This window comes from Salmo salar, chromosome 15 (assembly GCF_965601325.2).
Source record: "Salmo salar chromosome 15, fSalSal1, whole genome shotgun sequence".
Lineage (NCBI taxonomy): Eukaryota > Metazoa > Chordata > Actinopteri > Salmoniformes > Salmonidae > Salmo > Salmo salar.
The window spans coordinates 90,369,104-90,393,453 of NC_138305.1; the positions used below are offsets into that span (position 1 = coordinate 90,369,104).

The 24,350-nt window shown below is 45.6% G+C and overlaps 1 protein-coding gene across 3 annotated transcripts in view; it reads left to right on the forward strand.

Annotated features, from left to right (window-relative positions):
• The window catches only part of LOC106572392 (calmodulin-binding transcription activator 1), a 607,623-nt gene that overhangs the window by 516,768 nt on the left and 66,505 nt on the right, over positions 1-24,350 (forward strand). For all 3 annotated transcript variants that reach the window (XM_014146509.3, XM_014146505.3, XM_014146510.3), the window contains one exon: positions 17,782-17,935. In XM_014146509.3, the coding sequence (XP_014001984.3) occupies positions 17,782-17,935 (154 nt within the window). The remainder of the gene's footprint in view (positions 1-17,781; positions 17,936-24,350) is intronic.

Genomic DNA, 24,350 nt, shown 5'->3' on the forward strand with positions numbered 1-24,350 from the left:
CCACCTTCTCCTCCTCCTCCTCCTCTGAGGAATGGGTGGTTTTCTCCTGACTTCTCCTCTGAGAACCTCCCTTCCACCTCTCTCTGTGTATCTGTCTGCTGTCAGATTGCTGCTAGACTCCCTAAGCTTTGAAGTCGTTCCCAGACAATCATGGCTAGCGGGATGTTTGCTTGCTTTTTCTGTGGCTAAACCGACTAGGCTCGAAATGTAACAATTTTAATCGTGTTTACAGATGGCATACAAGTTTGTTATTAAGGCACATGAAAGTTCACCGACAGTGTCACCAGCAAAGCACCCCCACACCACCACACTTTCTCCTCCATGCTTCACGGTCGGAACCACACATGCGGAGATCATCCGTTCACCTACTCTGCGTCTCACAAAGACACGGCGGTAGGAACCAAAAATCTCTAATTTAGACTCATCAGACAAAAGGATAGATTTCCACCAGTTTAATGTCCATTGCTCTTGTTTCGTGGCCCAAGCAAGTCTCTTCTTCTTATTGGTGTCCTTTAGTAGTGGTTTCTTTGCAGCAATTTGACCATGAAGGCCTGATTCATGCAGTCTCCTCTGAACAGTTGATGTTGAATGGGGTGTCTGTTACTTGAACTCTGTGAAGCATTTATTTGGACTGCCATTTCTGAGGTTGGTCACTCTAATGAACTTATCCTCTGCTGCAGAGGTAACTCTGGATTTTCCTTTCCTGGGGCGGTCCCCATGAGAGCCAGTTTCATCGTAGCGCTTGATGGTTTTTGCGACTGCACTTGAAGAAACTTTCAAAGTTCTTGAAATGTTTAGGTTTGACTGACCTTCATGTCTTAAAGAAATGAGGGACTGTTGTTTCCCTTTGCTTATTTGAGCTTGACATAATATGGACTTGGTCTTTTACCAAATAGGGCTATCTTCTGCATACCACCCCTACCTTGTCACAACACAACTAATTGGCTCAAACGCATTAAGAAGGAAAGAAATTCCACAAATGTACTTTTAACAAGGCACACCTGTTAATTGAAATGTATTCCCAGGTGACTACCTCATGCAGCTGGTTGAGAGAATTCGAAGAGTGTGCAAAGCTGTCATCAAAGCAAAGGTTGGCTACTTTGAAGAATCTCAACTATAACAACACTTTTTTGGTTACTACATGATTCCATTTGTGTTATTTTGTAGTTTTGATGTCTTCACTATTATTCTACAATGTAGAAAATAGTAAAAATAAAGAAAAACCCTTGAATGAGTAGGTGTGTCCAAACTTTTGGCTGGTACTGTATGTCTCTGAAGCGGTTTCTCCTCCCTAGCCTATTTCCATCCATCTTCTCCTCCTCCTCCTCCTCTGAGGAATGGGTGGTTTTCTCCTGACTTCTCCTCTGAGAACCTGCCTTCCACCTCTCTCTGTGTATCTGTCTGCTGTCTGATTGCTGCTAGCCTCCCTAAGCTTTGAAGTCGTTCCCCTCCGTGCGGCTGGCTGCTTTATCTTGTTCCTCACTAGGTTTCTCCCATCAGTCCTCAGCTCCTCCACGTCCCAACAAGCCTCCTCTTCTTAATTAAGATCCTTTCATGTTAATGGCTGTTCTTATCGCTCCAGTGCTACGCAGCCCATTGTAAGAGAGAGGCCTAGCTGCTACAGTAACGTTATGCCAGGCAGCACTGGGCCTGGAGCACCCCTCTCTCCTCTTCTCTCCTCCCTCCTCCCCTCTCTTCTTCCCCCTCTCTTCCCCGCTCTCTTCTCCTCTCTCCCCCTCCTATCATCCATCCTCTCTCAGCCCCCTCTCTCCTCTCCTCCTCTCTCCTCTCCCAGCCCCCATCTCTTCTCTCTCCTCTCACCTCCCCTCCTCCACTCTCTCCTCCTCTCTCCTCTCCTCTCCCAGCCCCCTTCTCCTAGCCCCCCTCTCCCAGCCCCCCTCGCTCCTCTCCCCACTCCCCTCCTCTCTCCTCTCCCAGCCCCCTCTCTCATCTCCCCACTCCCCTCCTCTCTCCTCTCCCAGCCCCCTCTCTCATCTCCCCACTCCCCTCCTCTCTCCTCTCCCAGCCCCCTCTCTCCTCTCCCCACTCCCCCCCTCTCTCCTCTCCCAGCCCCCTCTCTCATCTCCCCACTCCCCTCCTCTCTCCTCTCCCAGCCCCCTCTCTCATCTCTCCACTCCCTTCCTCTCTCCTCTCCCAGCCCCCCTCTCTCCTCTCCCAGCCCCCCTCTCTCCTCTCCCAGCCCCCCTCTCTCCTCTCCCAGCCCCCCTCTCTCCTCTCCCAGCCCCCCTCTCTCCTCTCCTCTCTCCCCTTAATGAGGTCGTGGAACCGTGTTGGTGGTGACGGCTACATGGAGACAAGGGGAGCGGCGAGGAAAGGAGAAAAGAGGAGAGGAGAAGAGAGGAGAGGGCGGAGGACTGTGACAGGGGTCACCAGGGCTTGCAGGCCCATGTTACAGATTACATGAACGTTTCAACCAACCGACAAGCACTGTGGTGTCTGTATCTGTCTGCCAGAGCCTGTTGAGAGCCCTGGGTCTACAGTACATGGCCTGTCCTAGTAGGAGCATTGTCCGACTCTGTAACTGTAACCCTGGTAATGAGGTTCTGGCTGCCTCCTAAATGGCACCCTATTCCCTACATAATGCATGCATTTTGACTAGAGAGCACTATGAAGGGATAGGGTGCCATTTGGAACCCAGGCTCTTTCCCCTTGCTGTAGCTGTGGCAACATGCCTGGCTGAGCTCTGCTGTATAGCAGCGTGGTGTGGACTGACTCCAGAGAAAGGTAGTGGTGCTGAGGCTGAGCTGAACGTAGGAACGTTGCCTTCCTTGTGTGGGTGCCAAAGAAACCTGTTGCCTGGCTACGACGGTACCCTGGTCTTGTGGTAGCGTGATGATGTGTTTTTGGTTTGTGTGTGTGTTGGTGGGGATTGTGTGTGTGTGTGCGTGTGTACATGTGTGTGTTTGTGCAAGGTGTTTGTGTCTGTGTGTGTGTGTGTGGGTGTGTGTGTGTGTGTGTGTGTGTGTGTGTGTGTGTGTGTGTGTGTGTGTGTGTGTGTGTGTGTGTGTGTGTGTGTGTGTGTGTGTATGTGTGTGTGTGTATGTGTGCGGGATGTATGTGTGTGAGTGTGTGTGTGTGTATGCGTGTGTGTGTGTGTGTGTGTGTGTGTGTGTGTGTGTGTGTGTGTGTGTGTGTGTGTGTGTGTGTGTGTGTGTGTGTGTGTGTGTGTGTGTGTGTGTGCATGTGTTCACCACCCCTTAGTAGACCTGCCGCTCTGTGACTGCCTCCCCTGTGACTGCCTCCCCTGTGACTGCCTCCCCTGTGACTGCCTCCCCTGTGACTGCCTCCTCTGTGACTGCCTCCTCTGTGACTGCCTCCCCTGTGACTGCCTCCTCTGTGACTGCCTCCCCTGTGACTGCCTCCCCTGTGACTGCCTCCTCTGTGACTGCCTCCCCTGTGACTGCCTCCCCTGTGACTGCCTCCCCTGTGACTGCCTCCTCTGTGACTGCCTCCTCTGTGACTGCCTCCCCTGTGACTGCCTCCTCTGTGACTGCCTCCCCTGTGACTGCCTCCCCTGTGACTGCCTCCTCTGTGACTGCCTCCCCTGTGACTGCCTCACCTGTGACTGCCTCCCCTGTGACTGCCTCCCCTGTGACTGCCTCCCCTGTGACTGCCTCCCCTAGCCTCGATAGGTCATTTACTCTGCAACATCCATCCATCTGCTGTGGGGATGTTCACCAGACTACACACTAACACAACAACATAACAACACTGTCTACAAATACACATGATGCATGCGTATTGCTTTTTACCTTGACTACAACTTGGATGTGCACCATCTTTACCTTGGAGCCTCCCACACTAACAGATTGTGTGTTGGGTATTGGAGTTGTAGCATATCCCTCTTCACACGAGCATGCACGCACAAACACGTGCGCACACCCACATACTGTATGCACACCTCATCACACACACACACACACACACACACACACACACACACACACACACACACACACACACACACACACACACACACACACACACACACACACACACACACACACACACACACAAACACACTCCCCCTCCACACACTCCAGCAACCGGATCCCACTCTCCCACCACCACCATTGCGGAAATGTACAGCTGGAAAGCGTCCCTCTAACCCGCATGGGAAACAAGCAGGAAAACAACCAAAAGACTACATTACACAATTAATCAATAAGTTAATGAGATCTCGTTTTCTCTGCAAAACAGTATCCAGGAAAAAGTTCCCCCTCAGCTTTTCCCAGTTTCCTTTGGAGAGAAACAAACTGGTGATATTACACAGAGGAACAGAAAGCAGCCAGCAGGAAATGAAATGAAATGACCATCCTGATAGATTTATGTGACGCTTTACATTTTCATTGTGTTGTTTTCTTGGTGGCGGAGAGGAGGAGGGACTAAGTGGGCCGACGAGAGCTGCTAAATGTGTTGTAAAGGCGCTCTGAGGGGGAAAAGTTACAGTTACACACCTCATACGCTGCCTGAGTCCCAACTCTATTCCCATTAGGCCTTGGTCAAAGTAGTGCACTACATAGGGAATAGGGTCCCATTTGGGACAAATCCACCGCTGGCTCACACATGGATTTTACAAGTCATAGCAGCAAATTCATAATACTAAAGACTACTGTAGCTAGCTGTGGCTGGCTCTACAGATTACTGTTGTTTGGATGAGCTGTAAGGCTGCCAGCCAAATGGTCCCATTCATTGTAGAGCAGGGACCAATGTGTGTGTGTGTGGTAGGGAACAGCAGTGTGTCTTTATGTATGGGTGGGGTTTAAATGGAGGGGAGGGGGGGCTGCTATGTGGATAGAACTTATGTTTTGTGTGTGTGTGTGTGTGTGTGTGTCTGTGTGCGTGTGCAATATGTGTGTGTGTGTGTTTGTCTTTCTTGGTGTGTATGAGTGCCTTCCCCAATGTGCTCATGAGTGCGTGCTGTGGCCCTTGATTCGCCCCTATCGTGCTAGTTAAGGATTGAGGGCATGGCCTGGCAATTACCACAGCTGGTGATGCCATCTGGGGGCATCACACGCCCGCCCGCCTTGTCACCATGAAAGCGGGGCACAGCCGTCTCAGGGTGTTGACTCCAATGGCAGGGAACAGGGACAACGTTTATCACAGAGGAGATAACACAGCTCCATGTCCAGCTGTGGTGTGGGGTGACGGCCACAGATCAGACTGGTGTAACATGGATTAAATATCCAGATACCAGTAGCACTACAGAAGAGTATACAGACCTATCAAAGAATATGTCTCTATACTGAGAACCTTTTTCCCACTAGGAGCTGAAATGAACAAGTCAACTAACTCAAGAAAATGACTCTGTAATAACAACCATTGGGCTTTTTAAAGATAATATGTTTTTATTGTTTTGAATGTGAGATGATTCCAACACTCGTTGGCCCTATGCACAAATCACTGAACATGGCTTATGTATAATACACACTGTTAGCAGTATTTTGAAAGAAACTGTGCAGGTCAGAATGGACTATTATGCTCTACCTTTATCATCCCTGTTGTATCTCTCTCTCCTCCCTCCATCTTTATTATCCCTGGTGTATCTCTCTCTCCTCCCTCCATCTTTATTATCCCTGGTGTTTCTCTCTCTTCCCTCCATCTTTATTATCCCTGGTGTTTCTCTCTCTTCCCTCCATCTTTATTATCCCTGGTGTTTCTCTCTCCTCTTCCCTCCATCTTTATTATCCCTGGTGTTTCTCTCTCCTCTTCCCTCCATCTTTATTATCCCTGGTGTTTCTCTCTCCTCTTCCCTACATCTTTATTATCCCTGGTGTTTCTCTCTCTTCCCTCCATCTTTATTATCCCTGGTGTATCTCTCTCCTCTTCCCTACATCTTTATTATCCCTGGTGTATCTCTCTCCTCTTCCCTACATCTTTATTATCCCTGGTGTATCTCTCTCCTCTTCCCTCCATCTTTATTATCCCTGGTGTTTCTCTCTCCTCTTCCCTCCATCTTTATTATCCCTGGTGTATCTCTCTCCTCTTCCCTCCATCTTTATTATCCCTGGTGTATCTCTCTCCTCTTCCCTCCATCTTTATTATCCCTGGTGTATCTCTCTCCTCTTCCCTCCATCTTAATTATCCCTGGTGTTTCTCTCTCCTCCTCCCTCCATCTTTATTATCCCTGGTGTTTCTCTCTCCTCTTCCCAACATCTTTATTATCCCTGGTGTTTCTCTCTCTTCCCTCCATCTTTATTATCCCTGGTGTTTCTCTCTCCTCTTCCCTCCATCTTAATTATCCCTGGTGTTTCTCTCTCCTCCTCCCTCCATCTTTATTATCCCTGGTGTTTCTCTCTCCTCCTCCCTCCATCTTTATTATCCCTGGTGTTTCTCTCTCCTCTTCCCAACATCTTTATTATCCCTGGTGTTTCTCTCTCCTCCCTCCATCTTTATTATCCCTGGTGTTTCTCTCTCCTCCTCCCTACATCTTTATTATCCCTGGTGTACCTCTCTCCTCTTCCCTCCATCTTTATTATCCCTGGTGTATCTCTCTCTTCCCTACATCTTTATTATCCCTGGTGTTTCTCTCTCCTCCCTCCATCTTTATTATCCCTGGTGTATATCTCTCCTCTTCCCTCCATCTTTATTATCCCTGGTGTATCTCTCTCCTCCCTCCATCTTTATTATCCCTGGTGTATATCTCTCCTCCCTACATCTTTATTATCCCTGGTGTATATCTCTCCTCATCCCTCCATCTTTATTATCCCTGGTGTTTCTCTCTCCTCTTCCCTCCATCTTTATTATCCCTGGTGTTTCTCTCTCCTCTTCCCTCCATCTTTATTATCCCTGGTGTATATCTCTCCTCTTCCCTCCATCTTTATTATCCCTGGTGTATCTCTCTCCTCCCTCCATCTTTATTATCCCTGGTGTTTCTCTCTCCTCCTCCCTCCATCTTTATTATCCCTGGTGTTTCTCTCTCCTCTTCCCTACATCTTTATTATCCTTGGTGTTTCTCTCTCCTCATCCCTCCATCTTTATTATCCCTGGTGTTTCTCTCTCCTCTTCCCTCCATCTTTATTATCCCTGGTGTTTCTCTCCTCTTCCCTACATCTTTATTATCCCTGGTGTTTCTCTCTCCTCCCTCCATCTTTATTATCCCTGGTGTTTCTCTCTCCTCCCTCCATCTTTATTATCCCTGGTGTATCTCTCCTCCTCCCTCCATCTTTATTATCCCTGGTGTATCTCTCTCCTCTTCCCTCCATCTTTATTATCCCTGGTGTTTCTCTCCTCCTCCCTCCATCTTTATTATCCCTGGTGTATATCTCTCCTCTTCCCTACATCTTTATTATCCCTGGTGTATCTCTCTCCTCATCCCTACATCTTTATTATCCCTGGTGTATCTCTCTCCTCTTCCCTCCATCTTTATTATCCCTGGTGTTTCTCTCCTCTTCCCTCCATCTTTATTATCCCTGGTGTATCTCTCTCCTCTTCCCTCCATCTTTATTATCCCTGGTGTTTCTCTCCTCCTCCCTCCATCTTTATTATCCCTGGTGTATATCTCTCCTCTTCCCTACATCTTTATTATCCCTGGTGTTTCTCTCTCTTCCCTACATCTTTATTATCCCTGGTGTATCTCTCCTCCTCCCTCCATCTTTATTATCCCTGGTGTATCTCTCTCCTCCTCCCTCCATCTTTATTATCCCTGGTGTTTCTCTCTCTTCCCTCCATCTTTATTATCCCTGGTGTATATCTCTCCTCCTCCCTCCATCTTTATTATCCCTGGTGTATCTCTCCTCTTCCCTCCATCTTTATTATCCCTGGTGTATCTCTCTCCTCTTCCCTCCATCTTAATTATCCCTGGTGTTTCTCTCTCCTCCTCCCTCCATCTTTATTATCCCTGGTGTTTCTCTCTCCTCTTCCCCCAACCCGGGCCCCCCCCCATCTTTATTATCCCTGGTGTTCTCTCTCCTCTTCCCTCCATCTTTATTATCCCTGGTGTTTCTCTCTCCTCTTCCCTCCATCTTAATTATCCCTGGTGTTTCTCTCTCCTCCTCCCTCCATCTTTATTATCCCTGGTGTTTCTCTCTCCTCTTCCCAACATCTTTATTATCCCTGGTGTTTCTCTCTCCTCCCTCCATCTTTATTATCCCTGGTGTTTCTCTCTCCTCCTCCCTACATCTTTATTATCCCTGGTGTACCTCTCTCCTCTTCCCTCCATCTTTATTATCCCTGGTGTATCTCTCTCTTCCCTACATCTTTATTATCCCTGGTGTTTCTCTCTCCTCCCTCCATCTTTATTATCCCTGGTGTATATCTCTCCTCTTCCCTCCATCTTTATTATCCCTGGTGTATCTCTCTCCTCCCTCCATCTTTATTATCCCTGGTGTATATCTCTCCTCCCTACATCTTTATTATCCCTGGTGTATATCTCTCCTCATCCCTCCATCTTTATTATCCCTGGTGTTTCTCTCTCCTCTTCCCTCCATCTTTATTATCCCTGGTGTTTCTCTCTCCTCTTCCCTCCATCTTTATTATCCCTGGTGTATCTCTCTCCTCCTCCCTCCATCTTTATTATCCCTGGTGTATATCTCTCCTCTTCCCTACATCTTTATTATCCCTGGTGTTTCTCTCTCCTCTTCCCTCCATCTTTATTATCCCTGGTGTTTCTCTCCTCTTCCCTACATCTTTATTATCCCTGGTGTTTCTCTCTCCTCTTCCCTCCATCTTTATTATCCCTGGTGTATATCTCTCCTCTTCCCTACATCTTTATTATCCCTGGTGTTTCTCTCTCCCCCTCCGTCTTTATTATCCCTGGTGTATCTCTCTCCTCCCTACATCTTCATTATCCCTGGTGTATCTCTCTCTTCCCTCCATCTTTATCATCCCTGGTGTTTCTCTCTCCTCCCTCCATCTTTATTATCCCTGGTGTATCTCTCTCCTCCCTTTGTCTTTATTATCCCTGGTGTTTCTCTCTCCTCCCTCCATCTTTATTATCCCTGGTGTATATCTCTCCTCTTCCCTACATCTTTATTATCCCTGGTGTTTCGCTCTCCTCATCCCTCCATCTTTATTATCCCTGGTGTTTCTCTCTCCTCTTCCCTCCATCTTTATTATCCCTGGTGTTTCTCTTTCCTCTTCCCTCCATCTTTATTATCCCTGGTGTATATCTCTCCTCTTCCCTACATCTTTATTATCCCTGGTGTTTCTCTCTCTTCCCTCCATCTTTATTATCCCTGGTGTATATCTCTCCTCCCTCCATCTTTATTATCCCTGGTGTTTCTCTCTCTTCCCTCCATCTTTATTATCCCTGGTGTATATCTCTCCTCCTCCCTCCATCTTTATTATCCCTGGTGTTTCTCTCTCCTCTTCCCTCCATCTTTATTATCCCTGGTGTATCTCTCCTCTTCCCTCCATCTTTATTATCCCTGGTGTATATCTCTCCTCTTCCCTACATCTTTATTATCCCTGGTGTTTCTCTCTCTTCCCTCCATCTTTATTATCCCTGGTGTATCTCTCCTCCTCCCTCCATCTTTATTATCCCTGGTGTTTCTCTCTCTTCCCTACATCTTTATTATCCCTGGTGTATCTCTCTCCTCCTTCTCCATCTTTATTATCCCTGGTGTATATCTCTCCTCCCTCCATCTTTATTATCCCTGGTGTTTCTCTCTCCTCTTCCCTCCATCTTTATTATCCCTGGTGTATATCTCTCCTCCTCCCTCCATCTTTATTATCCCTGGTGTATCTCTCCTCTTCCCTCCATCTTTATTATCCCTGGTGTATATCTCTCCTCCCTCCATCTTTATTATCCCTGGTGTATATCTCTCCTCCTCCCTCCATCTTTATTATCCCTGGTGTATATCTCTCCTCCTCCCTCCATCTTTATTATCCCTGGTGTATCTCTCCTCTTCCCTCCATCTTTATTATCCCTGGTGTATATCTCTCCTCTTCCCTCCATCTTTATTATCCCTGGTGTATATCTCTCCTCCCTCCATCTTTATTATCCCTGGTGTTTCTCTCCTCTTCCCTCCATCTTTATTATCCCTGGTGTATATCTCTCCTCTTCCCTCCATCTTTATTATCCCTGGTGTATCTCTCTCTTCCCTCCATCTTTATTATCCCTGGTGTTTCTCTCTCCTCCCTCCATCTTTATTATCCCTGGTGTTTCTCTCTCCTCATCCCTCCATCTTTATTATCCCTGGTGTTTCTCTCTCCTCTTCCCTCCATCTTTATTATCCCTGGTGTTTCTCTCTCCTCCCTCCATCTTTGTTATCCCTGGTGTTTCTCTCTCCTCTTCCCTACATCTTTATCATCCCTTGTATATCTCTCTCCCCCTCTGTCTTTATTATCCCTGGTGTATCTCTCTCCTCCCCACATCTTTATTATCCCTGGTGTATCTCTCTCTTCCCTCCATCTTTATCATCCCTGGTGTTTCTCTCTCCTCCCTCCATCTTTATTATCCCTGGTGTTTCTGTCTCCTTTCCCTACATCTTTATTATCCCTGGTGTTTCTCTCTCCTCTTCCCTCCATCTTTATTATCCCTGGTGTATCTCTCTCCTCCCTCCATCTTTATTATCCCTGGTGTATCTCTCTCCTCTTCCCTCCATCTTTATTATCCCTGGTGTTTCTCTCTCCTCCCTCGATCTTTATTATCCCTGGTGTTTCTGTCTCCTCTTCCCTACATCTTTATTATCCCTGGTGTATCTCTCTCCTCTTCCCTCCATCTTTATTATCCCTGATGTTTCTCTCTCCTCCCTCCATCTTTATTATCCCTGGTGTTTCTGTCTCCTCTTCCCTCCATCTTTATTATCCCTGGTGTATCTCTCTCTTCCCTCCATCTTTATTATCCCTGGTGTATCTCTCTCCTCCCTACATCTTTATCATCCCTTGTATATCTCTCTCCCCCTCCGTCTTTATTATCCCTGGTGTATCTCTCTCCTCCCTACATCTTTATTATCCCTGGTGTATCTCTCTCTTCCCTCCATCTTTATCATCCCTTGTATATCTCTCTCCCCCTCCGTCTTTATTATCCCTGGTGTATCTCTCTCCTCCCTACATCTTTATTATCCCTGGTGTTTCTCTCTCTTCCCTACATCTTTATTATCCCTGGTGTTTCTCTCTCCTCCCTTTGTCTTTATTATCCCTGGTGTTTCTCACTCCTCTTCCCTCCATCTGTATTATCCCTGGTGTATCTCTCTCCTCTTCCCTCCATCTTTATTATCCCTGGTGTTTCTCTCTCCTCCCTCCATCTTTATTATCCCTGGTGTTTCTCTCTCCTCCCTCCATCTTTATTATCCCTGGTGTTTCTCTCTCCTCCCTCCATCTTTATTATCCCTGGTGTTTCTCTCTCCTCCCTCCATCTTTATTATCCCTGGTGTTTCTCTCTCCTCCCTCCATCTTTATTATCCCTGGTGTTTCTGTCTCCTCTTCCCTCCATCTTTATTATCCCTGGTGTTTCTCTCTCCTCTTCCCTCCATCTTTATTATCCCTGGTGTTTCTCTCTCCTCTTCCCTCCATCTTTATTATCCCTGGTGTATCTCTCTCCTCCTCCCTCCATCTTTATTATCCCTGGTGTATATCTCTCCTCTTCCCTACATCTTTATTATCCCTGGTGTTTCTCTCTCCTCTTCCCTCCATCTTTATTATCCCTGGTGTTTCTCTCCTCTTCCCTACATCTTTATTATCCCTGGTGTTTCTCTCTCCTCTTCCCTCCATCTTTATTATCCCTGGTGTATATCTCTCCTCTTCCCTACATCTTTATTATCCCTGGTGTTTCTCTCTCCCCCTCCGTCTTTATCATCCCTGGTGTTTCTCTCTCCTCCCTCCATCTTTATTATCCCTGGTGTATCTCTCTCCTCCCTTTGTCTTTATTATCCCTGGTGTTTCTCTCTCCTCCCTCCATCTTTATTATCCCTGGTGTATATCTCTCTTCCCTACATCTTTATTATCCCTGGTGTTTCTCTCTCCTCATCCCTCCATCTTTATTATCCCTGGTGTTTCTCTCTCCTCTTCCCTCCATCTTTATTATCCCTGGTGTTTCTCTTTCCTCTTCCCTCCATCTTTATTATCCCTGGTGTATATCTCTCCTCTTCCCTCCATCTTTATTATCCCTGGTGTTTCTCTCTCCTCTTCCCTCCATCTTTATTATCCCTGGTGTTTCTCTCTCCTCTTCCCTACATCTTTATTATCCCTGGTGTTTCTCTCTCCTCATCCCTCCATCTTTATTATCCCTGGTGTATATCTCTCCTCTTCCCTACATCTTTATTATCCCTGGTGTATCTCTCTCTTCCCTCCATCTTTATTATCCCTGGTGTATCTCTCTCCTCCCTACATCTTTATCATCCCTTGTATATCTCTCTCCCCCTCCGTCTTTATTATCCCTGGTGTATCTCTCTCCTCCCTACATCTTTATTATCCCTGGTGTATCTCTCTCTTCCCTCCATCTTTATCATCCCTTGTATATCTCTCTCCCCCTCCGTCTTTATTATCCCTGGTGTATCTCTCTCCTCCCTACATCTTTATTATCCCTGGTGTTTCTCTCTCTTCCCTACATCTTTATTATCCCTGGTGTTTCTCTCTCCTCCCTTTGTCTTTATTATCCCTGGTGTTTCTCACTCCTCTTCCCTCCATCTTTATTATCCCTGGTGTATCTCTCTCCTCTTCCCTCCATCTTTATTATCCCTGGTGTTTCTCTCTCCTCCCTCCATCTTTATTATCCCTGGTGTTTCTCTCTCCTCCCTCCATCTTTATTATCCCTGGTGTTTCTCTCTCCTCCCTCCATCTTTATTATCCCTGGTGTTTCTCTCTCCTCTTCCCTCCATCTTTATTATCCCTGGTGTTTCTCTCTCCTCCCTCCATCTTTATTATCCCTGGTGTATCTCTCCTCCTCCCTCCATCTTTATTATCCCTGGTGTTTCTCTCTCCTCCCTCCATCTTTATTATCCCTGGTGTTTCTCTCTCCTCCCTCCATCTTTATTATCCCTGGTGTTTCTGTCTCCTCTTCCCTCCATCTTTATTATCCCTGGTGTTTCTCTCTCCTCTTCCCTCCATCTTTATTATCCCTGGTGTTTCTCTCTCCTCTTCCCTCCATCTTTATTATCCCTGGTGTATCTCTCTCCTCCTCCCTCCATCTTTATTATCCCTGGTGTATATCTCTCCTCTTCCCTACATCTTTATTATCCCTGGTGTTTCTCTCTCCTCTTCCCTCCATCTTTATTATCCCTGGTGTTTCTCTCCTCTTCCCTACATCTTTATTATCCCTGGTGTTTCTCTCTCCTCTTCCCTCCATCTTTATTATCCCTGGTGTATATCTCTCCTCTTCCCTACATCTTTATTATCCCTGGTGTTTCTCTCTCCCCCTCCGTCTTTATCATCCCTGGTGTTTCTCTCTCCTCCCTCCATCTTTATTATCCCTGGTGTATCTCTCTCCTCCCTTTGTCTTTATTATCCCTGGTGTTTCTCTCTCCTCCCTCCATCTTTATTATCCCTGGTGTATATCTCTCTTCCCTACATCTTTATTATCCCTGGTGTTTCTCTCTCCTCATCCCTCCATCTTTATTATCCCTGGTGTTTCTCTCTCCTCTTCCCTCCATCTTTATTATCCCTGGTGTTTCTCTTTCCTCTTCCCTCCATCTTTATTATCCCTGGTGTATATCTCTCCTCTTCCCTCCATCTTTATTATCCCTGGTGTTTCTCTCTCCTCTTCCCTCCATCTTTATTATCCCTGGTGTTTCTCTCTCCTCTTCCCTACATCTTTATTATCCCTGGTGTTTCTCTCTCCTCATCCCTCCATCTTTATTATCCCTGGTGTATATCTCTCCTCTTCCCTACATCTTTATTATCCCTGGTGTATATCTCTCCTCATCCCTCCATCTTTATTATCCCTGGTTTTTCTCTCTCCTCTTCCCTCCATCTTTATTATCCCTGGTGTTTCTCTCTCCTCTTCCCTCTATCTTTATTATCCCTGGTGTATATCTCTCCTCTTCCCTCCATCTTTATTATCCCTGGTGTATCTCTCTCCTCTTCCCTCCATCTTTATTATCCCTGGTGTATATCTCTCCTCTTCCCTACATCTTTATTATCCCTGGTGTTTCTCTCTCCTCCCTTCGTTTTTATTATCCCTGGTGTTTCTCTCTCCTCTTCCCTCCATCTTTATTATCCCTGGTGTATATCTCTCCTCTTCCCTACATCTTTATTATCCCTGGTGTATATCTCTCCTCATCCCTCCATCTTTATTATCCCTGGTGTTTCTCTCTCCTCTTCCCTCCATCTTTATTATCCCTGGTGTATCTCTCTCCTCTTCCCTCCATCTTTATTATCCCTGGTGTTTCTCTCTCCTCCCTCCATCTTTATTATCCCTGGTGTTTCTCTCTCCTCCCTACATCTTTATTATCCCTGGTGATTCTCCCTCCATCTTTATTATCCCTGGTGTATCTCTCCTCATCCCTCCATCTTTATTATCCCTGGTGTATCTCTCTCCTCTTCCCTCCATCTTTATTATCCCTGGTGTATCTCTCCTCATCCCTCCATCTTTATTATCCCTGGTGTATCTCTCTCCTCTTCCCTCCATCTTTATTATCCCTGGTGTATATCTCTCCTCATCCCTCCATCTTTATTATCCCTGGTGTATATCTCTCCCCTCCCTCTGTCTTTATTATCCCTGGTGTATCTCTCTCCCCTCCCTCCATCTTTATTATCCCTGGTGATTCTCCCTCCATCTTTATTATCCCTGGTGTATCTCTCCTCATCCCTCCATCTTTATTATCCCTGGTGTATCTCTCTCCTCTTCCCTCCATCTTTATTATCCCTGGTGTATCTCTCCTCATCCCTCCATCTTTATTATCCCTGGTGTATCTCTCTCCTCTTCCCTCCATCTTTATTATCCCTGGTGTATATCTCTCCTCATCCCTCCATCTTTATTATCCCTGGTGTATATCTCTCCCCTCCCTCTGTCTTTATTATCCCTGGTGTATCTCTCTCCCCTCCCTCCATCTTTATTATCCCTGGTGTTTCTCTCTCCTCTTCCCTACATCTTTATTATCCCTGGTGTTTCTCTCTCCTCATCCCTCCATCTTTATTATCCCTGGTGTATATCTCTCCTCTTCCCTACATCTTTATTATCCCTGGTGTATATCTCTCCTCATCCCTCCATCTTTATTATCCCTGGTTTTTCTCTCTCCTCTTCCCTCCATCTTTATTATCCCTGGTGTTTCTCTCTCCTCTTCCCTCTATCTTTATTATCCCTGGTGTATATCTCTCCTCTTCCCTCCATCTTTATTATCCCTGGTGTATCTCTCTCCTCTTCCCTCCATCTTTATTATCCCTGGTGTATATCTCTCCTCTTCCCTACATCTTTATTATCCCTGGTGTTTCTCTCTCCTCCCTTCGTTTTTATTATCCCTGGTGTTTCTCTCTCCTCTTCCCTCCATCTTTATTATCCCTGGTGTATATCTCTCCTCTTCCCTACATCTTTATTATCCCTGGTGTATATCTCTCCTCATCCCTCCATCTTTATTATCCCTGGTGTTTCTCTCTCCTCTTCCCTCCATCTTTATTATCCCTGGTGTATCTCTCTCCTCTTCCCTCCATCTTTATTATCCCTGGTGTTTCTCTCTCCTCCCTCCATCTTTATTATCCCTGGTGTTTCTCTCTCCTCCCTACATCTTTATTATCCCTGGTGATTCTCCCTCCATCTTTATTATCCCTGGTGTATCTCTCCTCATCCCTCCATCTTTATTATCCCTGGTGTATCTCTCTCCTCTTCCCTCCATCTTTATTATCCCTGGTGTATCTCTCCTCATCCCTCCATCTTTATTATCCCTGGTGTATCTCTCTCCTCTTCCCTCCATCTTTATTATCCCTGGTGTATATCTCTCCTCATCCCTCCATCTTTATTATCCCTGGTGTATATCTCTCCCCTCCCTCTGTCTTTATTATCCCTGGTGTATCTCTCTCCCCTCCCTCCATCTTTATTATCCCTGGTGATTCTCCCTCCATCTTTATTATCCCTGGTGTATCTCTCCTCATCCCTCCATCTTTATTATCCCTGGTGTATCTCTCTCCTCTTCCCTCCATCTTTATTATCCCTGGTGTATCTCTCCTCATCCCTCCATCTTTATTATCCCTGGTGTATCTCTCTCCTCTTCCCTCCATCTTTATTATCCCTGGTGTATATCTCTCCTCATCCCTCCATCTTTATTATCCCTGGTGTATATCTCTCCCCTCCCTCTGTCTTTATTATCCCTGGTGTATCTCTCTCCCCTCCCTCCATCTTTATTATCCCTGGTGATTCTCCCTCCATCTTTATTATCCCTGGTGTATCTCTCCTCATCCCTCCATCTTTATTATCCCTGGTGTATATCTCTCTCCCCCCTCCGTCTTTATTATCCCTGGTGAATTTCTCTCCTCATCCCTCCGTCTTTATTATCCCTCGTGTATCTCTCTCCTCGTCCCTCCATCTTTATTATCCCTCGTGTCAAGTGTCAGTGTGCAGTGGTTAGGACAGAGTCAGGCGCAGGACACAGAACTGAGTAAAAGACGTACTTTACTCGAAAAGAAACAACAATGATTTCCACGCAGGGAAAAACACACCAGCTCACAGAAGTCTTGAACACTAAACAAAGAACAAACACACACAAAACCATGTGGGAACCAGAGGGTTAAATAGGGAATAAATTATAACGTAATGGGAACCAGGTGTGTACAATCAAGACAGAACAACATAGAAAAAGAAACGTAGATCGGTGGCAGCTAGAAAGCCGGTGACGTCGACCGCCGAACGCCGCCCGAACAAGGAGAGGCACCAACTTCGGCGGACGTCGTGACACCTGGTGTATCTCTCTCCCCTCCCTCCATCCTTGATCAAGGTAGAGAGAGAGGATGAGGGGGTGGAGAGGGGAATGGAGGAATGAGTGGTACAGATGAATGGTTTGGACCAGTAGGGAGCACAGACCTAGTAGACCTAGTTGATAGAATCCACTTAGCACTGAAGAAGCTTCAAACTGCACTCAAACACATGATGTCATTGCATTTCTTTTGTTACTTTAACAGGTCTGTGTGTGTGTGTCTGTGTCTGTGTCTGTGTGTGTGTGTGTGTGTGTGTACCTTATGAGAGCGAGTGTGGTGCATGTGTGTGTTGTTATTGGCATTAGTGTGTTACTAATAAATTGAGTCTTAAGGAGCGAAGTGGGAGCGTTTCTCATGCCACTGTTTACTCTGCACAGTAATCAAAGCTATTCATGATTACAGAACACAATTGATGTTATTCACACCGGCTCAACCGGTCTTTTAAACGGCACCAATTTTTCATAAGCTGTCAAATTAGGGAATTTACATACTGTAGGTAACAGTTGTGGCGGGTAAATTGGTGGATCTGACCGGGTACACAGGCAAGTTGGCTCGGGAATGTGGGAGGATTTCACAAAACGCTATTCGTGTGTTACATGCACATAGCAGGGCCATTACCACACATGCAAACACACAATCTTCCAAAGAGGTTTTAACATCCCCTCCACATATTTCTTCACACATTTCTGTTTTGCTTCTCTTTCTCTGTCTCTCTCTCTCTGTGAGCTTTTCTCACTCAATTATTTGTGTGAGAGTTACCATGCATTTGTGTGAGAGTTACCATGTCTCTCCAACAGCAGCCTATTCCAGCAGCATGGCTGTGTGCTAACACAACAGCTGTAATGCTAGAAGGTGTTACACTTCCAGCTGGGTCTCTCTGGGCCTATATGTGATTCTCTCTCAGTGTTACCAGACACATCCTCTGAGTCTGCTGACTCACCTAAGGTTCCCCTCCTTCTCTCCCTCCCTCTCCAGAACCCTGACATCGTGCTCGTCCACTACTTGAATGTGCCGGCCATAGAGGACTGTGGGAAACCATGCGGGCCAATCCTGTGCTCCATCAACACAGACAAGAAGGAATGGGCCAAGTGGACCAAGGAGGAGCTGATTGGCCAGCTCAAGCCCATGTGTGAGTATCTGACCTATCACATTTAGAGCACAGCACTTATTGAGAGCGCCAAGCCTTTTCAAAGCCTTATTCCTTACAGGTGCAAGCTCTTCTCAAGGGTCTAGCCCTAAGAGCCCCAGACACACAAACAGACTAGACACTCCTGTCTGGGTGTTTAATGCTCAGACCTCCCCTGGCCTTAATACTGTACCCACACGGGCTCTCTTAGAGACCTGGCCTGGTTACTATGTTGTTGTGTTCCTGCCCAACCTGAAGCTGTCTGGTAAACAGAGGTCACCTATCACCCAGCACCACAGTGCCCAGCCTAAGAGCACACAGCCCAGCACAGGCCCTGGCCACCCACCTACCAGTCAGGCAGCACAGAGGAGAGCTCTATTAATAAACACCAGTGTATGGGAGAAAGAGCATCTATAGTAGCTCACCAGAAATCCTACATACCTCCCCTCTCTTAATTCAATTCCATTTTAATTAAATTCAAAAGGGTTTTATTGGCATGGGAAATATATGTTTACAATGCCAAAGCAAGTGAAATAGATAAAACAAAAAGTGAAATAAACAATCAGAAATTAACAGTAAACATTACAAACATTTCAAAAGAATAGAGACACTTCAAATGTTAAATTATGGCTATGCACAGCATTTAAATGATGTGCAAATAGTTGAAGTACAAAAGGGGGAAAAAATAAACAAATATGGGTTGTATTTACAATGGTGTTTGTTCTTCACTGGTTTCCCTTTTATTGTGGCAACAGGTCACAAATATTGCTGCTGTGATGGCACACTGTCGTATTTCACCAAATAGACATGAGTTCAAAATTCTTTGTGGGTTTGTGTAATCAGAGGGAAATACGTGTCTCTAATGTGGTCATACATTTGGCAGGAGGTTAGGAAGTGCATCTCAAATTCCACCTAATTTTATGGGCAGTGTGCTCATAGCCTGTCTTCTCTCGAGAGCCAGGTCTGCCCACAGCGGCCTCTCTCAATAGCAAGGCTATAGGATGTTCACTGAGTCTGTACATCGTCAAAGCTTTCCTCAACATTGGGTCAGTCACAGTGGTCAGGTATTCTGCCACTGTGTACCTACTCTGTTTAGGGCCAAATAGCATTCCAGTTTGCTCTGTTATTTCCAATGTGTCAAGTAATTATCATTTTGTTTTCTCATGTTTTGGTTGAGTCTAATTGTGTTGCTGTCCTGGAGCTATGTGGGGTGTGTTTGTGAACAGAGCCCCAGGACCAGCTTGCTGAGCAGACTCTTAGCTCTCTGTAGGTGATGGCTTTGTTATGGAAGGTTTGGGAATTGCTTCCCTTTAGGTGGTTGTAGAATTGAAAGGCTCTTTTCTGGATTTGCGAGGTGATCCATGTCTCCGTCGGGACCAAAAAGTCAAGGGACTGAAGGCAGCATAGGCTGAGATGAACTCTGTGTTCTGATCGCAGATCGGCAGTTCCAAATGCTGCCTGAGACCCGGAATTCCACCTGGGTTGTGCGCGCAGGGTACACTAAATCAGAAGGGTTGCAGACAAGGGGTGGGGAGCATCTGTAAAGCCTACAGGGAGAGGAACTAACAGGTATAGAACACACACACACACACACACACACACACACACACACACACACACACACACACACACACACACAGTAGTTGACAAACCTACAAAAGACCAAAATGAGATCATCTGTAAATAACTAGGTAAGATACTCAAGTGACAGAGTGGTGTGAGCCTTCCTCTCGTTCCTTCCTCAGACAACTCGGCAGAACCGTCTTTGTTTTGGCGATGGCCTTAGAGTTCCGGCAGAACCGAACTACCGCCGCTTACAGCTGCCGCTGAGAAACCAGGGGAGACTGAAGAACTAACACTGATTGCTAATTGCCTAGCAGAGGTGGAGAGCACGCCTCCCTGTACTAATTACTGATTGCCTAGGAGAGGTGAAACCACGCCCCCTCCAATACAGCCAGTGATTACTAAAACAAGTCACAAATTGCCCTGCCCCTTGATCCTGGTTGATGTGTCAACAACTATCTGCAAGTTATGAGCAGTCAGCAGTTCACACACCAAGTAGGCTACTGGGAAGACAGGCAGCACTTAAAGTAGATGGCCCTAGCTAGGAAAAACACAGTACTAGAACACAACAGATAAAGATAAAAAAATTGATACTTCTGGAGATATCAGGAGTCCTCTAGTTATAGAATGAAGCACCATGAAGGGCAATGGGTTCTATAACTGATTCAAGTATTTTATTTTAATGGGATGTTGAATTTCATGTTCCTTTTGATGGCATAGAAGGCCTTTCTTGCCTTGTCTCTCAGATGGTTCACAGCTTTGTGGAAGTTACCTGTGGTGCTGATGTTTAGGCCAAGGTAGGTATAGTTTTTGGTTTGCTCTAGGGCATGGCATTTCTATTTGTGGTCCTGGCAACTGGAACACCTTTATTTTTGTTTTACTGAGATTCACTGTCAGGGCCCAGGTCTGACAGAATCTGTGCAGAAGATCTAGGTGCTGCTGTAGGCCCTCCCTGGTTGGGGACAGAAGCACCAAATCATCAGCAAACATATTGTAGGGTGAGGCTGGGTGTTGCGGACTGTTCTAGTGCCCTTGCCAATTCGTTGATACAGTTGAAGTCGGAAGTTTACATACACCTTAGCCAAATACATTTAAGCTCAATTCCTGACATTTAATCCTAGTAAAAATCCTCTGATCACCACTTTATTTTAAGAATGTGAAATGGCAGAATAATAGTAGAGAGAATGATTTATTCCCAATGGGTCAGAAGTTTACGTACACTCAATTAGTATTTGGTTGCATTGCCTTTAAATTGTTTAACTTGGGTCAAACGTTTCTGGTAGCCTTCCACAACCTTCCTACAACAAATTTTGGCCCATTCCTCCTAACAGAGCTGCTGTAACTGAGTCAGGTTTGTAGGCCTCCTTGCTCGCACATGCTTTTTCAGTTCTGCCCACAAATTTTCTATAGGATTGAGGTCAGGGCTTTGTGATGGCCACTCCAATAACTTGACTTTGTTGTCCTTAAGCCATTTTGCCACAACTTTGGAAGTATGCTTTGGGTCATTGTCCATTTGGAAGACTCATTTGCGACCAAGCTTTAACTTCCTAACTGATGTCTTGAGATGTTGCTTCAATATATCCACAAAATGTTCCTACCTCATGATGCCATCTATTTTGTGAAGTGGACCAGTCCCTCCTGCAGCAAAGCACCCTCACAGCATGATGCTGCTACTCCTGTGCTTCACGGTTGGGATGGTATACTTCGGCTTGCAAGCCTCCCCCTTTTTCCTCCAAACATAACAATGGTCATTATGGCCAAACAGTTCTATTTTTGTTTCATCAGACCATAGGACATTTCTCCAAAAACGACGATCTTTGTCCCCATGTGCAGTTGCAAACTGTAGTCTGGCTTTTTTATGGTGGTTTTGGAGCAGTGGCTTCTGACTCGTTTTACTGTGGATATAGATACTTTTGTACCTGTTTCCTCCAGCATCTTCACAAAGTCCTTTGCTGTCATTCTGGGATTGATTTGCACTTTTCGCACCAAAGTACGCTCATCTCTAGGAGACAGAACGCGTCTCCTTCCTGAGCAGTAGGACGGCTGCGTGGTCCCATGGTGTTTATACTTGCATGCTATTGTTCGTACAGATGAACGTGGCACCTTCAGGCGTTTGGATATTGCTCCCAAGGATGAACCAGACTTGTGGAGGTCAAAAAATAAATGTGAGTTCTTGGCTGATTTATTTAGATTTTCCCATGATGTCAAGCAAAGAGGCACTGAGTTTGAAGGTAGGCCTTGAAATACATCCACAGGTACACCTCCAATTGACTAAACTTATGTCAATTAGCCTATCAGAAGCCTCTAAATGACATTTTGAATTTTCCAAGCTGTTTAAAGGCACATTCAACTTAGTGTATGTAAGCTTCTGACCCGCTGGAATTGTGAAACAGTGAATTATAAGTGAAAAAATCTGTCTGTAAACAATTGTTGGAAAAATGACTTGTGTCATACACAAAGTAGATGTCCTAACCGACTTGCCAAAACTATAGTTTGTTAACAAGAAATTTGTGGAGTGGTTGAAAAACAAGTTTTAATGACTCCAACCTAAGTGTATGTAAACTTCCGACTTCAACTGTATATACACTGAGTGTACAAAACATTAGGAACACCTCCTCTTTCCATGTCATAGACTGACCAGGTGAATCCAGGTGAAAGCTATGATCCCTTATTGATATCACTTGTTAAATCCACTTCAATCAGTGTAGATGAAGGGGAGGAGACAGGTTAAAGAAGGAGTTTTAAGCCTTGAGACAATTGAGACATGGATTGTGTATGTGTACCATTCTGAGGATGAATGGGCAAGACAAAAGATTTAAGACAGTGTTTGAGACAGTGTACGAGAGTGTTTGGTAAAATGTCAGGGTTTGTCTGATGATAATAATCTTTTAGGGGCTTCTGAAAATCATTGAGAGAGTTGTTAATAGCCAGACTCCAGGCTGTATGTATGTGTGCGTGCGTGTGTGTGTTTGCGGGTGTGTACGTGCGTGTATGTTGGCAGGGGCAGGGCAGTGATGGTGAGTGATGTTCACATGGCTGATTATTGGTGATGGGACCAGGTAGAGAGTAGTGTGTCAGCAGCTTTCAGATGCACAGTGAGGGACAGATGCTCTGTGAATACAGACCAGCCAGCCAGGCAAGGCCCGACACACACACACACACACACACACGCTGGCCATGATCACCAGAGCATACGCTCCACTATCGTTTTCTCCTTCACTGCTCCTCTTGCAATCAGTTTAGGAGTCACTTGAGCATCCCATCCACCACAGGACAGTACATGACAGGATATATCAGTACAGGACAGTACAGGAAATGGACAGCTAACAAGCGTTGCTGTGAACTACTGTATTCATTAGGTGTGGGGCATCATTTCATTCCCAGCCATTTGCAGTAATGCGTGAAGTCATTAACTTTGGGGAGTTGTTGGGACAGTGAGGGCCGAGAAGGGTGAGATGCCTTCTAGCTGATGGGCTATATGAGGGTACATGAGGCCACATGGCATTCCAAATTGCACCCTTTTCCCTGTATAGTGCACTACCTTTGACCAGGTCCAATGGCCAATTGGGACACATCCACAGAGCAACAAAGCAGCCTCAGCCATTGTATTTACAATGGTGTTTGTTCTTCACTCATTGCCCTTTTCTTGTGGCAACAGGTCACAAATTCTGCTGCTGTGATGACACACTGTGATATTTCACACAACGAATATGGGAGTTTATCAATATTGGAATTGTTTTGGAAGTCTTTGTGGGTTTGTGTAATCTGAGGGAAATATGTGTCTCTAATATGATCATACATTTGGCAGGAGGTTAAGAAGGGCCGCTCAGTTTCCACCTCATTTTGTGGGCAGTGTGCACATAGCCTGTCTTCTCTTGAGAGCAGGGTCTGCCTACGGCAGACTTTCTCAATAGCAAGGCTATACTCACTGAGTCTTTACATAGTCAACTTTCCTTAAGTTTGGGTCAGTCACAGTGGTCAGGTATTCTGCCACAGTGTACTCTCTGTTTAGGGCCAAATAGCATTCTAGTTTGCTCAGTTTTTTTGTTAATTCTTTCCAATGTGTCAAGTAATTATCTTTTTGTCTTCTCATAATTTGGTTGGGTCTAATTGTGTTGCTGTCCTGGGGCTCTGTGGGGTCTGTTTGTGTTTGTGAACCCCATGACCAGCTGCTTAGGGGACTCTTCTCCAGCTTCATCTCTCTGTAGGTGATGGTTTTGTTATGGAAGGTTTGGGAATCGCTTCCTTTTAGGTGGTTGTAGATTTTAACGGCTCTTTTCTGGATTTTTTTAATTAGCGGGTATCGGCCTAATTCTGTTCTGCATGCATTATTTGGTGTTTTACGTTGTACACAAAGGATATTTTTGCTGAATTTTGCATGCAGAGTCTCAATTTGGTGTTTGTCCCATTTTGTGAATTCTTGGTTGGTGAGCGGACCCCAGACATCACAACCATAAAGGGCATTGGGTTCTATAACTGATTCAAGTATTTTTAGCCAGATCCTAATTGGTATGTCGAATTTTATGTTCCTTTTGATGGCATAGAAGGCCCTTCTTGCCATGTCTCTCAGATCGTTCTCAGCTTTGTGTTACCTATGGCGCTGATGTTTAGGCCGAGGTATGTATAGTTTTTTGTGTGCTCTAGGGCAACGGTGTCTAGATGGAATTTGTATTTGTGGTCCTGGCAAATAGATATTTTTTGGAACACCATTATTTTTGTCTTACTGAGATTTACTGTCAGGGCCCAGATCTTACAGAATCTGTGCAGAAAATCTAAGTGCTGCTGCAGGCCCTCCTTGGTTGGGGAAAGAAGCACCAAATCATCAGCAAACAGTAGACATTTGACTTCAGATTCT